The 16331-nt window shown below is 35.8% G+C and overlaps 1 protein-coding gene across 1 annotated transcript in view; it reads right to left on the bottom strand.

Annotated features, from left to right (window-relative positions):
- Positions 1-16331, bottom strand: part of NCKAP1 (NCK associated protein 1) — a 73120-nt gene that overhangs the window by 45073 nt on the left and 11716 nt on the right. The window contains exon 2 of the mRNA XM_085321139.1: positions 6148-6258. Coding sequence (XP_085177265.1) covers positions 6148-6258 — 111 coding nt within the window. The remainder of the gene's footprint in view (positions 1-6147; positions 6259-16331) is intronic.

The raw sequence follows: 16331 nt of genomic DNA, 5'->3' as shown, positions 1-16331 counted from the left end.
CTCAAATTGAAAAGTCACTCCTACATTGGTAACACATAACTGAAGACATTAGGCACACTACATAAAAAAAAATCAAGACATTTTGTATGGTTGTACCACTTCTGAGCAATATATTAGCTGGACAATTCAAGTTTTAAATGATTTTTAGTATAAAATTTATATATCGATTTGTTGTGCAAACAGTGCAGTTTCTTCTGAAATTTACCCAAACTATCATCAGTACATCTTATTCTCAAATACAACAGACTAGTTATTGCTAGTGTAAACCTGAACACAGACCGGTTATTAGTCAGGTTGCTCTACTCATGTAGCAATACCATAAAATAAAGCATGCTCTAGCACGCTGCATGGCAAACTAAATTACTGCCTCAGTGAGCTTTGGAAAGCCAACCTCATTTGTGGTCCCTTCAGCACTTTTAAGTTCTTCAAGCAATACCAGAATTTAAACGTAGCCTTGCAAGGCAAGCAGAACATCAAAGGATGCTAGTCTATGTGCACTCCTGGCCAGGAAGCCAGTTAGTTTTGTCACAGAATGTAAGGAGATGGGGGTTTTTTGGAGTACCCCTTCAGACAACAATAAAGTTTCTGAAAAGTGAGTCGCCAAGACAAAGATATAGCAGTCCAGAAAGTCACAGAAAAAAATATAATCATAAGTTTAACAACTTGGAAGATTTAAGTTACTAYATTTAAGTTACTCTTAAGAACCCACTGTCATAGGTGTTAATTACCATACTGTTGCCTCAAAAGTAGCTGACTTCATTTTCAAGGAAGTACTAAAAACACCCTTAATACAAAAGGCAGCGTAGGCAAGGCCCTGAAGTTATTCTTTCCCCAAAATTCATTTCTAGATCATCTCCACTAGCTCTGTGCAAATCACAACACTGGAAAGCCTCATTAAAAACATCAACCAAACAAACAATTTTCCCACTGTACTCCTTTCAGGACCTGAAAGAGGTAACTTGAAAAGAAAAAGTTTATTTGTATTTAGTTAAATGTTTTAAAAAATAATAAATGCTACAAAAAATAAAACCAACACCAGTTATAAAGAACAGATTTAAACAATACTACCACACAAGAAAACATTTAATAAATGCACGCATTAATTTCTTCTGATAAGCTTTGGTCGAGGAAATCCAGCCATTCTATGGCCACAACTCTCCCACACCCAGCTCACTTGCTGTGCAACCAAGTCACCATGGAGTGAAGCTGTGAAGCAGGCAATAAGCTGCCCACATATACAGACTGAGCTCTAAAAGGAAAATGTCAAAACATCAAAACTGATGAAGAAAATGTTAAGAATATATATATTTAAAGCAAATTCAATTCATATCTGTTAAAAATGGAAATCATTAACCACTACGAGGGTACAGAACAACATTACAAGGATGGAATATTGCATTAGTAGTTTCCAATTTACTTGTTTATTCAATATTTCTAAGCATTTAAGCTATTACTTATTCATTAGTAGAAAACCAGCACATCTTTGCTGTTGAATTATCACATTTTCTGTGGTAATGCATAAATAAATAAATAAATAGAGATAGATCAATGGTAACACATAGCAGCTACTGTTTCAAACAGGTAAGGTATTAGTATTACACCATATGTCCCCTACATATCCGTGATGCCATCCCATACTTCAGCACTACAGACTAACCCATGCACGCTGAACACGCTCTCACTGCTTATAATCCATTCTTGGCTGGTCTCACTTCCAGTCCTGCTGACACAATACAGCGGACAAAGATTACAGTTTAACCAGGAAAACAACCCCCTAAAATACTGCCTCCAAAGAACCTGGATGWGTAGCCAGATCAAAACACAAAGGAATAGATATGAATCCTACTGAGAAGTAACTATTAAAAGATCAAGATTAATAATATGATTCTATGATAATAGCTGAAAAATATGGCTATTTCTCTCATTAACCATTCATCTATAAACTTCTGAGTAACATTTCATTAGTCTGCTTACTCTTAAGTAACGACTAAATCTCAACTTCTCTAGAAGATACTTCAAAATAAAAGAAATTTTTCTATAGAAAAATTTCCRAGGAACAATCCAAGTAAAAAAATAACATGTTTAAGAAAGAATGCAAAAATTCTCACTACTTTCCATATGTGCTGTTTGGGAAAGCAAAAAGGAGACTAGTTCTGTTACACAAACACAGAGCCTTACCTTTGAAAGCAGCAGATTTTTCATATCCTACAATCTACAGAAAATCTACAGCTTCTCTCTGCATCTCTGGTTCCCCATAATAAAGGACTTGATTCTGGCTTTACAAAAGCATTAGATGTTATTGTTTGCTAAGAAAACAGTTATTTCTAGGTCCTACTACATTTCTGGAGTTCAGTATATTCTCTGACTCCCCCAGAGTGAAAAGGTGCCTGCACCCCTTATAACAAGATGAGTTCTAAAAATAGTACATACAAATTGGTCTGTTCAAGTGTCCCTTACTTTGGAATATCTCCTCTGAAACTAGTCAAGGAATTTTAGTAGAAATAAATTCTTACCCTATGTCAAGTCTAACACAATCATATCACTGTTCTGACCAAGAATGATCATACTCTAAAGCTTCTGTAAGGGTTCTCCAATTTAGAAGGCTTTTTCAAACAAAACTTTTCAATGCTTTGATAYTGGTAACTGATGTTATTTACTGCTTGCTACTCCATAGTTCTCAATTTAAACACAGTCTTTTAAAATAAATAATAGTACCAGGCTTTCTCAAACACACAAGATAGATACGCTTCACTGTTATATAGTTTCCCTCTCAAATACAAGACTGAAATACGTGTGTTTCTTGCTTTGTCAATCCTTCTGATGAAGGCTTACGTGACRACTAGTATTTCCTTCCAAGTATCAGATGATTGTTAATCTAAAGAGTCATTAGAATTGATAACTGAAAACAGGTCAGAGTTAAGGTATGTTGCTGGCCAATATCATTAACAGTTGATTAAAGAGCTCAGTCTTCTAATTACACATTTTCAAAGTGGTGATTGGAGGAAAAATGGCAAGAATRAGATCACAGGGACTGCACTCTGATAAAGGGAGACAGTAGAATTATGAACTGATGAGGTCCAGAGTTACTTTTAATTAAATCTTTTGGAAAACTGACAACTCCATTTTATTTTTCAGCCTTGATAGCAAAGATTCTTTCAGTGTTCCTTCTCCATTTGAACTGCTCACTAACTTTCACTTAAATATTTAAAATCAGTAACTGCCAGACATCTTTGTAGTCTGACTCAGTATGCCAAACATAGGAGAAGGAACAAACCCAGCAGTCATATTTTTTCAAAATAAAAATGTAAAAATTAAAGTAACAAAATGCAGCAGATTCACTTGTTTCAAAAGAGATTAAAAACAGACTTTTCAAAATTAGGCACCCATTTGATTACAGGAGAGACTGCTCATACTCTCCAGTTAAACTTACTCTTCATCTCTAATACAGAAAACACTGTAAATGATGGTGCAAGAGCAAAACAAAGAAGTAGGTCAACAAAGATCACAAAATCTGCRTAGGGCTACAAAGATGATCAGAGGACTGAAGCATCTGCCCTATGAGAAACAGCTGCGAGAGCTCAGAACGGCTGCAAGGCTGTTYAGCCCGGAGAGGAGAAGACTGAGCGGAGATCTTATTAATGTCTACAAATATCTTAAGGGGTGCATGTCAACGGGATGGGGCCAAACTCTTTTCGATGGTACCTAGTGATAGGACAAGAGGCAACGGGCACAAACTGAAACACAGAAAGTTCCACCTGAATATGAGGAAAAGCTTCTTCACTGTGAGAGTGACAGAGCACCAGAACATGTTGCCCAGAGAGGTTGTGGAGTCTCCTTCTTTGGAGACATTCAAAGGCTGTCTGGATGCAACCCTGCATGYTCTAGGTGACCCTGCTTGAGCAGGAGAGTTGGACTAGATGATTTCCAGAGGTCCCTTCCAAGCTCAACCATTCTGTGATTCTGTGAAATCCAAAAGTAAGCATTACTGTTTAACTGAATGCAAAATTATTTGTTCGGTGACATCACCTACTGACATTGCAATAGTTGTTACTAAACATATGGATGCCGATGCCAAGTGATGGTAATCTGCTGCACTTAGAAGTACAAAAACAAGCCTCCTTGAAAGACTCTCCTGGAATTGCCACTACGAGGAAGATGCACAGGTTATGATTTTTCCATTATTGCTTCCGTAGTAATGCTCAGTATGTTTTAGTAATGGATGTTTCCATGTTCCAGAAAAACTTTTTGTCCATTTAAATCTCTGACCATCTGTTTTCCTGCTGAAGAAACTTATCACCATGTCCTACCACTGTATGGAGAACTAGTTGTTGACAAGCACTGGGAGGGAGACAAAGGAAGAGCAAAGAGGGAAACTGGGCCTCTTCCTGACTGTTCCTGAGCTAGATGCTTATGCTTTTTAGAAGTTAAGCTTTACAAACAAGTGTTTATCTTGCATCAAAACAGAACTTTCTCTGCAACCTGGTATCACTTCTATCTCATTAGGTATCTGCTTATACTAAAAGTTTCTTTTGGGAAATGCAATATAACATACCCAGAAATTATTTGCAATGTCTTCCTGTAGACAAGTAAATTGCCTGCTGCTCTGGGACCACAGGGTGAAAAAAGAACCAGCCATTTCTGGGACTGTGAATGCTAAATTCTAAACTAAGCCATAGATATAGAGGGTAAGTTTTTGATAACTTCAGAAGCACAAGTCTGACTGGCTCACAGTACAAACAAACACATGGCAAAGATGAAACTTTATGATTGTTTCCTATTTTAAGAAACACTGATTGTCAAAACAGTTCAGTTCGCTTTCATCAATTTCCATAAACTTCACAGTACCAAATTCTTACATGTCTATTATTAGTAAAGCTCCTAATTTGCAGTTAGCAACCTGAAGATGCTTAGAGCACATATGCAATGTCATTGAACAAGTTCTTGTGTTCAAAATAACATTTTTCATACTAGCTCCACTACAGAAGTTTTGAGAATAGAAGTCTTTATGCAGTATAGTTAGAAGGATTTACTTTTTATGTAAATTTGATGAAGACCTTACCATATTTGTTACTAAAATAACTAAATTCAAAAATAAGCATTATTAAATATCACAGAACATGAACAAATTTTAAAATGAGAAAGTACATTGTTACTAAAATAATTTCCTTTATAATGGAAAAATATTTTTTGTTGTTTTTTTTGGGGGGGGGGGAAGATAACATGTTGGAACTCTGGAAAGTACTGTAGAAGAAACTATTAATGCTGCTAAAATGAAAATATGCAGAAACCACAATGCTAAAAGCAAGCCTAAACCTCTCAAGCACACATGCAAGTAGTTGCATGCAGGAAGCATTCAAATACCATCACCTACCTCCACTTTCCACCTTCGCAAAGAAATATAAGCACGTTTTAAAAAAAAAAAATCTTTCTCTTTACTTTTTGATTTGAAAGTGAAAAACTAGTGTGCATTACCTTCCAAAAAACCCCAAACAAACAAAACCCCTCACCACCTGYAATCTTTATCTCCAAATAAGAAGTCACATTCAGCAATACTGGCTCCGTCAGAAGGGTGAAGGACAATTTTCTGGTGCAACTGACCTCACTATGACTGAATGGGAAACAATTACATTTCCCTGGGATTCGTATTTATGTACTTTGCAAGGTTTCTCCTACATACTAATGCATTCTTTATTCCCATAGGGCTGCCTTTAGTGGTAAAAAGATCTGTCAGGTACAAACATGTTTTCAGATTTTCAGTCAGTTGGTCTGATTGTCACTTCTCAGCTTCTATCTTCTGCAATCCACCTGGTAAGCTAAGAATTTCTGCCATCAAAGTAAGGCAGGAAGTAAATTTCAATTTTTGCCCACAGTATCTTTGGTTGAAAGTTCTTTAAAAATGAAACAGGAGGCATCGCCTAAAAACAAAAAGTGTCCCACTCCAACAAAAACAATTCAGAAATACAACATATTATTCTCTCTCCAGAGTAATTTTTTTTCCGACAGACATTTGAATCAACAGCTGGTAGGCATTCTAACTATACTTGCCAGCATCGGATGCTTCATAAAAACAAAGTCTCATAGATTTGAGCAGCAAATGTTCAAGGATATTGAAAAATACAGCATTTATATAGCCATCTAGTTACTTACATTGTTGTTGCGTGTTTCTACTGCTGGAAACTTCCTGACTATGAATTTGACTGCAGATTCCAGGTTTTTGTCAATAAGATAGGATGGTTTGGCTTTCGGGTCACCACATGCCTATAAAAAAAAATACAATAAAAATTAATTCATCATCTAAAGCTAAGCAGTTACAAATCTGAAGACAAACTAGAAAGATTCTTTTCTGGTTTTAGTGAGCACGTGATAAAAATGAGTAGGCAAAGTGCAAGGACTGTCACAGCTGAAATATGCAATGGGAGACAGTACAGAGATGCTCTTCTACTGAAAAAGATGCATGGAAATATCAAAGCAGTTAGTGCAGAACAGCAGTGGGGAGGGGACTCGATCCTAAAAGAAGGGGGAAAAAAAAAAAAGCTGTTTTCTTTTTACTGCTATTCCTGGTTTGAGGTAGTGTGGTATTCATCTGGAGTTAATGAACTGTTAGAAAATTCAATCATGCCATCATCTGTAGAGGACAGTACTGGGCGCATTAAATGATTTAACTATCCTTTTGTGAAACAAAACTAAAAATTCCAGCACCAGACTGTATTTCAGCTTTCCTCAAAAGCATAAACTGCAAGACAGTTTTCCATTCCACAGTAAAATCGCCAGTACTTGACTCAATTATCATATTCCCTTAAATTAGGATCATATTAAAATTTACTCAACATCTGCTCATTTCCTTTACTCTTCCAGTAGCACAAGGTGTGCTTTAAACCAGCTTTCAATAAATATCATAAAATTTTGATTCAAACAAAAGTGTCAACTAAGTTTTAAGTCTCTAAAGTACACTTATGTAGTCACATGAGAATAACAGGTTCTGTGGACAAACTGATGAAGCATCATCCATTTTTGTGAACTAAAGTACATATTATCCGACACAGGCTACTTTTTCCTCATCTTCTCTGAATAACGAGCCATGCAATAAAGTTTAGTTGCGAGAAACATAAAAGCAGTGTTATTTATATGACATAATTTGTGCTCAAATTGTATTTTGGTTCAAACATTTATTTAGTTTTAAAGTCCTCATACGGATTTGAAAGTAAGTTTTGTTTCTCATGCAAAACTATAAATTACATGCTACGTTTTTTGCTATGCAACATAGTAAACTGGAATGACAGCTCATTTAAACTTTTCCACATTGATTTCTATGACTGCGGATTGTAGAGACAGGAGTCATGGAACATGAGACTGATTCTGAAAGCGGGCAAGCGGGCAAAGGGAAGGTGAAAAGCTTTGCAAACCTTCCAAACTTGTCCTTGCTGGGAAAGCATTGTAATAAAAAGAGAGAAAAATACATATAAACAAAAGATTCTTAAATTCTAAAATATGTTACATTTAAGTGAACTAATATACTAGTATCTACGTCCAAAAAATGTTATGACTGTCTGTTATTATATAGAGCATACTTTCTACTTGACGGCCATTAATCTAACACTGAAACACATCTACATTTACTCATTAGAAATTTACTACTGTACAAAGCTCTGAGTATATGYTGCAACATGTCACTTCTAATAGTATTTCCAAACTAAGTTCAGGCAGGGAGAGAAAAGGAGTTAACAACAAACATCACATGCATCTACAAGGGGAAAAAGAAGGAGAGAGACTCAGTGAAGTTTTACATACCTGAAAAAGAAACGGTAGCCAAGAAAAACAAAACAAAAACAGTCATTATTTAAGTTTCTAATACTCCTACTGGCAATATGGCAATGACCACCATGACATATACTAACGTACTACTCTTTAGTACCAAACTGCTAAACTCTGCTAATTTTTCCCACAGCAAATGCTAAATTTTATTAAAATGTCCTATCAGTAATACTTTAAGACAAATTTATAATAAAAATAAAACAATTCAGCAGCATCCACACCATCAATTAGACACAAAATAGATTCAATATCTGCAGAGCAGCAACCATGCCACAGATCTGTTCTATATGCACTTTAAAGTCTTTGCACCATTTGAAGAGTAAGAATTATACTGTAAATAGTTATGTCAAAAAATTAAAGAATTCATGTTTCAAATTTTCAAAGTCTTAATTAACTAGATGTCATGAGTTTGCCAGAACTCAGATTATTTCTATTATTCTCTTGGCCACATATTATACAACTTTTTCTACTCAAAGAAGGATTAAAAACTAAGAAAAAAAAGCTTAACAAACAACATATATTTGTGTTCCACTAAATTCCAACATGGTTGCCCTCACACAGGACAGGAGAAATCTTAAATTTGCCACCACTGACTTCTGAAATTTGTCATTCTGAATTCAAATATTACTTTCACATACAGTATTTCTTATTTTTTTTTCCTAGCAATAGAAATTTATCCTCCTATAAAGCAGCTCTGGCAGAAAAAAGTAAACATCTGCAAGATACATGGGGTTAACGATATAATTCAGATATTTCTAAAACCTCATCTTTTAAAGAGCTATAAAGCCTACCTACATGGACTTGATAGAAAGAAGACCATATGCAACACCAAAGGAGCAGGTCAGGGCCTTTTCCTTCTCTCTCGTATTCCATAATGGCCCTAGCTCAGCTCATTTCTAAGAATTAACGTTGTCTGATTACTCACCCATCTTGCATCTTCGCACCTATATTGTTACCTACATTCAACATTACAGGTAAAACAGGCCATATAAAACCAAACTTTTCCTGAAACTGCAAATAGACCTATGAAGCTCAAATTCAGTACGTTTTACTCAATAAAGTATAAAAAAAATGCAAATACCCAGACCAGTTGTAGCATATCTTTCTCTGGGAGTGTGAAGTGGGAAACTGTGATAARTCATATAATTTTGTGCCATACAAAGAACAAAGACATTGAGCACAATGGACCTACATAGGATAGAGATATTTTTTTTAAAAAAAGTAGGCTTTTGCTTTTAATTATTGGATTAGTCAATACACCCTCCCATCAGTACGGTAATAGGCATGAACATTATGGTACAATTCATGAACATCATTTTGCCATATGGAGCTCTGTAGCACTCAAATAGGACTGCTGCAGTTGGCTACTGCTCAAAATTCTTATTTGATCAGACCCAAATACCACTTTTCCACCTAACTGGGCTGCAATTACCTTTCCCCCGCCCCCCTCCTTTTTTTTTTTTTTTTTTTTTTAAGATAAGAAGAATGATTACATATTTCTGAGCTTTAAATAAATAATAATCAACAATTAAAAATGCTCTTACTACTGTAACATGCCTGGAATACAGCACTGAAGCTATGAGATTCCAGCTGCTTCAGGCCTGAAATCTTGCACTCAAAGAATCTCCCAGAAGTCATCTCTAAATTCTTTTGTACATTACTATACAGCTGTCAAGCAGCTCTGGCAAGAAAGATGATGCAAAGCTATCATTAAGACTAACTTATGAATTAAAAAAAAAAAAAAAAAACACAAAACCACTGACTATACAGACACTAAACTTCTATCAAGTCACAAAGCATTTCTTTGCACAGGCACTTCAGAATGGTACCCTACCATAAGCTCTCAAAGGAAAGTAAACATTCTTCTTGATCTGATACTCTGCAGGCAACTTTAGCAGGAACAAAATTATTTCTAAAGCTAAAAGACTAATTATTCAGCATTTTTATTTTCTATCAGACCGTGTAAATCATTAGAGTCAGGAAAACAACTACGAAATAATTTACTATGCTCTGCATTTTAAATTAAAGTAAATTTTTCCAATCTCTTAAAAAGTTGGGTTGTTATAAAACAAAATTTAAAAAATATACTTCATTTGATGTTATTTCGTTCTTCTATAATATTTTCAGATTGATAATGAAGAACACTAGATAGTCTCATTCTCTAGATTGCACTCATTAAGAAGCAACCTGCAAGAAAACATTCAACAATAAACCTCCCTTAAGAAGAGCACAGGACCCATGAATTTAACCAGCAGCCTGAATTTCAAATAAAAGCTAAGAATTTGCATTCAGTTAGTCACTTTTGTTGGTAAATATTCAAAGACTTCTATTATTTAAATTAAAAAAAGAAACACTCCTGTACTATTCACAGTTCACTACAGCACATTTTTTGACACACATGAAAAGCATGCACAGTAAAAATGTTCTTCTTCCTCTGCATCAGTTGTTGACAAAGACTCTACTCTAAAATGTATCTATAGTAAGTTTGAATGCCTGGGTGGGGTTGGGCAGCCTATAAAATTATACCAAATAATACATAGCAAAGAAATATTCAAAGAGGCAGGCTCATCATTAACTCTAGATTTCTGTGGCATAAAGCATACTATCCTTCATTTCTGTCATGCATTTAAGACTAATGAAATTACCAGCTGAATCTCTAATTGTGAAAGAGGCAAGAACACTGAGAAKGACAGAGAGGTGAATAACACTGCCAAGCTGCTCTGAAGGTGAATACATACGGGAACAGTGCACACGATGCTCATCTCTGCACCTCTGGTGAAACCTACCAGCTACAACAAAACCTGCAACTGTTTTGCTCTATCTTAGGCTTTGTGGAAGCTTAAATTTATTAGTAAACAGGYCTGTTCCAGACAAGCTTTGTGAATGAAGTCCTGTCCTTCTAACCTATGCAAGCGGCTGCAAGCAGCAGTCTACCACACGTGGGCAAATTATTATAGTTTAATACTACTGTGGTTAAAATTTAACAACTTTGCTACTCTCGGATCAAGTACCAAGACTTGACTTGGACCAAGTAAACAACAGTAACAGTCTTTGCAATTACATATATGGACACTTCTACAGAGGGTATACCTATTTTTTAGGTATAAAAAACAGCTTATATACAAAAATACAAATAGGTATGTGTATATAAACTACGCTAATAAATTCAACTACAGCTGTATTGTTCCCATGATTCAATACAGACTGAGCTGTAATACAGATTGAAAGTCTCCAGATAATTTCTGSACAGTCTCTATAGACTTGGATATATTGAAAATAAGACTCAAAATTGTAGTAAATTTAACTGCTACTTCACTTTTCATGCACAAAGTTTCAACTGTTTGAAAGATACTGCACTTACATGTTAATTCAACAGAAATTAAAAGTGTTAAAAGTCAGTCCAAAGTTTCCTAGAGGTAAACAAGACACCCCCCTCATTATTTGTTAATCAGTATGTCCAAAGCCCAAAGTATATACTTTAAATCCTAGTGTATCTACCTGAATATCCAAGATATTAGAATGTAAACACATGAAATCATTAGAAACAAGGCTAGAAAGGACCTCGAGAAATTGCCTAGTCTACCCTTGTTCCAAAGCAAGATCTACTGTATCAATATTGCTCCCCTCAAACCTTTACTTACTGTCTCCAATGAACTACATTTAAAAAACTTCTCAGACATTTTTTTCCAAGTGTTTAACTATCCTTATCATTAAGAAGTTCTCAAAACTAACTTCAATTTTTCTTGCTACCCAAGTGATTTAACCCATCACTTCCTGTTCTCTGTGGTCACACTGAATCGGACAAGTTACAACCTTTTCTCTGCAACAGGCTTAAATACTTAAAAACTTGTTTCACTCTTTATATAAACTCACTTTAACATATATGTCTTCTTCCCATTTTTTAAATGCACCAGATTTTCTACGCCTCTGATCATTCTCCTGTTCTGATCTAGTCTTTCTCCACATCTTTCTTGAACAGCACACTGAATCACATACTTCAAATGGACTTTGACATGGTCCCTGCAGAACAAAAGGATTGCTTCCTTTGTCTTACACTACCCAGCTCATGTATTTACAAAAACTTACATTTTTGCAATGGGATTTAGTTGACTCAAAGCCTTACTAAGCAGATCCTTTACATGTTGGCCTAAGTTTTCCATATCAGTGATCTGTTACCTCAATGATGAAAGCAATATGCTTGATTTGACACTACTTATATGTGATAAATTCATACTGTCCATTTGTGTTTGTAGCACCTATTTAAACAAGTGCTTGGTTCTACTAATTAAATATATAGTTGAAATGCAAAGAAAAATAGAGAGGAATTTCACTGCCACAAGACTTCATTTCCTTAAATATAATGTATAAAGAAAAACTTTTAATAAAGAAAACAGATAATGGTAGTATCATATCTACTTAAAACTAAAATGTAAAGCGTTAGTCTTTTTAGCTGCATCTCCTCTGCGTAAGATCTTAAAATCTCTTGCAACCAAAACCGGATGTACTTGTATCAGTGCATGGCAGGGCAAATGAACAGGAAATGGACGAGGTGAAGGGGAAAAAATAGCAATATCTACATTTGTAAGCAAACAAACAATGCAAGATGATTACAGGTGTCTACATAACGCAGAAGAATAAGTCCATCTGGATTTCTTTTTGTATATTTGAAAAGATATCACTGGATTTTTTTTTCTTTTATATAGGTTAGAAAGTCACACTGTTTCTTTACAAAAATCAACACAGGGTTGTTTTTTTTTGTTTTGTTTTTTTAAAAAAAGAACTGCTAACATTTGTCAGGCAGTAATAACAACACTGCTCCACCCTAAGATACTTCTTGATGACTTGAGAACATTTGTTCCTCTCAATTCCAACCTTAAAATTCAAATGAGATCGTGAGCTTTTCCTCTCAGCTCAAAGGTCTGTGCTCCAACACAGAGCTCAGAGTGTAAAGGGTGATCTAATACTAAGCCTTTCCAAAATTTTCCGTGGCAACTGGAAATTTTGGCATGTTCTGCCAGTCACCTGTCTGTCTCTCCGACGGACTTCTGCAGTTTCCAGAACTCCATTACTTTGTGCTGCAGAACTACACTGGTACCCAAGCAAAACAGCAGCCCTTATGAAGTACTTTATGGGACATGAAAGGGTAACTTTGAGTCAAAGTAATCCACAACATATAAACTTGGTGAAATCCTTTCTAGTCCAGTTTTTGGACCTTTTGGAATATTTTTCTTTGTACCAATCCAGCGTAAAAGGCTGGAAGAGCAGCATTTAATTTCTATTCCATCTTGGAATTCTAATCTGGTCAAGTTTTCATCATCCTATCACAGAAGACCTGATACAGCTCTCACAACATGTTTGCTGTTGCTCTTTCAACAAGAATATGCACTTGTAACTGCTGCAGAAGATGAGATAAATAGAAAAAGTACTCATTAAACTTTTACAATGGCTGACAGGCAACATCCTCAATAYAGGTAAAAATCCAGTACTCTCAACTAAATATTAGATCTTGAGAATACTAACTGGTAATTAATCACTTGCTAAATGACTTTAAACCATGAGTTCATACTAAATTCACAATGGTTTCAAATCTTTGTTTTGTTCTTTACCTATGATTTCAGTTCAGTTATGCCATTCGTATCTAATTCAATTTAAGATTCTTATTTTTCAGCTACTATGTGATTGTCTGAATTGTACGAGTCAGAAGTATTTGGTCTATTATTGACATTTTAAGAAAAAGTTTTGCACACAAACATAAAAGCTGTACATCAAATATCAATGTAATTAATTCTAAGTAACAAAGATTATCATTTTTGAACATATACTCTAAATCAAAAACTAACTTTTACTCGTAACAGTTCTGTTGATAGTAATACTGCTCTGACACTCATCAAAACTGCACTTTCTAGATTTGACAAGTCTATACTCCAGGTATTTTAACAAGGACTCTCTTGTGGCAAATTCCTCCTGGTATCCAAAGGCTCTATAAGCAAAGTAAAAGAAAATTCCCAGAGAAAGGATTGTTTCTCTGCCACCATTCTTGAACAATACACTTATTTTATAGTGCTAGAAGCTTTAAGCAAAGCTTACAAACACAGTAAGCCTCAGTCTGCTCTGACAGGTAACAACAAAATTCAGATATCACATGAGCCAGAATGGCATAAGAAAAATGTCATAATCGATTTAAACAGATTTAGTTGTAGTCGTATAATAGAACAGCTACATGGAAATGCAGTAATACAATTGTTAACCTGGATATTTAAGGATWAATACTTAAAGTAGAAGGAGTAAAACAGGAAAGAAAACAGTAAAAAAATCCCCAAGTTCACAACTAAGACTAAGCCCAGTAAAAAACAACAGCTGAAAGCAGTAGGCAGAGTCATTCTTCAAAATAAATAAATAAATAAATCTAATTCCACGCCAGTCAAATGTTAATTGTGTCCTATCATCCTCTATTACCTTAGCAACTACGTATCATACTTTCTGCATCACTCATGAAGAAGCAAAAAACAACCGCTCAGGTAATATTTGTTGCTCTAAAACAGAGTATTTCRGAAGATAACAGCACAGAAGGTCAGCAAACAGGAAATGATGAGCAATTAACAGCTATAAGCTCAATGACATCAAAACTGAAATTTATATAGGAAAATGAAATACAAATATTAGGTTTCTAATTGCTTTAACCAACTTCTACAATTCCTTAGGAACTAAGGAGTGCTAATGTGGCACTTTTAATAATAAATAAAATTCATAATCCTTTAGAAAATCTCTACTTCCTAGAAAGTMAATTTGCAGAAAGTTAATCTGCAGAAATCTGTAACCCTGTTATGAATACTTCACCTCTCACTTCCTCTTAAAAAACTTAAAAAAAACTTAACCATTTCCTTTAACCGCAATACCACAATACCACATCTGGTTATTTCTAGTAACTTGAGTTTCAATATCATTGTCCATAGAGAAAGCTATGGAACAGCAATTTTGAAACTGCTTGTTGATTTGGAACAGCAGTTTTGGAATTGATTGGGAGCAAGGGGGAGCAAGGGGGAGCAGGAATGAGGGGAGGAAAAACATCAAAAGAGAAGGAAAGAGGAAGTGCTCCAGGAAGTCAGCTACGCTGAAGTTGGTCTGAGGCATTTCTGAAGAGAGCTCTACAGTCAAATTCAGTGATCAAYTCTCAGATTTCTGGGGCTCTCCATTAAAGTTAGTTAGATACCACAGTCAGGTAGTGTTTACTATAGCTTAAGAAAATAACTATTTGAATATCTGCAGAGACATTCCCCTCCAAATCCCACAATTACACCAACAGAAGACCTAGCTTAGGCAAAATTAAATCACACTGTTTTTCAACCCACATCTCTCTCTAAAACTGTAACAACTGTACATACAAATGGCTTCAAGGTTTTGACATTTTTTCCCCTATGAATAAAGAAATTCTCTTTTGTTTTAGAAGTATTTTTTATATTGTTATAATTATCRAATTGAAGCAAGCTTCCAACATACAAAGCGGCAAACTAAAAGGAATCTTATTTCAGTATCTGCCATTAACTACTTGTACTGCTTTGGATCAACACTGGATACTACAATCATGCTTCTGAACACTACAGTCATTTTTTTCCTGGAAACAAACAACACCTTTAAGTAAAATCAATACAGCACTTGGCTACACCAAGTCTTTAATACTTCTAGAGTAGAAATCTCCCATACAAGCCAAACAATTTGATGAAACAGGTATTTCTACTCAGATTTGTTAAGCAGGATCACTTCTTCCAGAAATTCAGGTTCAGAAGTMAGAGCGATACCTCCGCTTCACAAGCCAGCCTTGCACACTGAGGCTTACTAACTTGAGAGCTTCTGAACCACTGGATTCTTCCCAGGTCTCCAACAGAAAGTACTGCTACAGCACAGGTCAGCACATTGAGCACACGGACCGGCRCGGAGATGTTGACATGCTTCCTGCAAAGGTGCGCTTATCGTTTCAATGCAACGACTACAGTTTTCTTACAGATGAATGTGTCTAAGATGAAGCAATAAAATCTTAACCCAGATTCACTGCTGGAATGGAATTAGACRTGCCCACAAATTAAAACGATGTATTCAACATCAGAAAAAATAGATAAGCTAGTAAGCACAACCAAAGCACCTGAGGTACTGGATAACTACGGGCTACTTTCTTCAACCGTGAAGCAAGATTTCCTTCACAGGAGAAGTTAGCTACTCGCCAAGACATAAACGTCTTTTCCCTTGGATAACAAGATCTGCCGCTTCCTGCCTCTCTGAACCATCCCRCCCTACGCAAGCGTTATCTTCTCTTTATTTTTTTAATAAGGCGCAGAACAGTTTGAGCACCGATGACAGCTTAAAACATCTGTTCCGCGTCCAACCAGAAGCTGCTAAGCAACCGCGCGCCCCGAACTTGCTGGGATTGCGCTCACGGGTCTCACCCGGGAGGCTCCCGCGCGGCGCCGTGCAAAGCCCGCGGCCGCTCCTGACTCACCGCGCCAGGCCGCGGCGGCGGCGCTCCC

The sequence above is a fragment of the Rhea americana genome, unplaced genomic scaffold (genome assembly GCF_003343005.1).
Source record: "Rhea americana isolate MKP2758 unplaced genomic scaffold, rheAme1 scaffold_12, whole genome shotgun sequence".
In the NCBI taxonomy this organism is placed as follows: Eukaryota; Metazoa; Chordata; class Aves; order Rheiformes; family Rheidae; genus Rhea; species Rhea americana.
The sequence above is the reverse complement of the archived record's forward strand: the minus strand, read 5'-3'. Positions and strand labels throughout refer to the sequence as shown.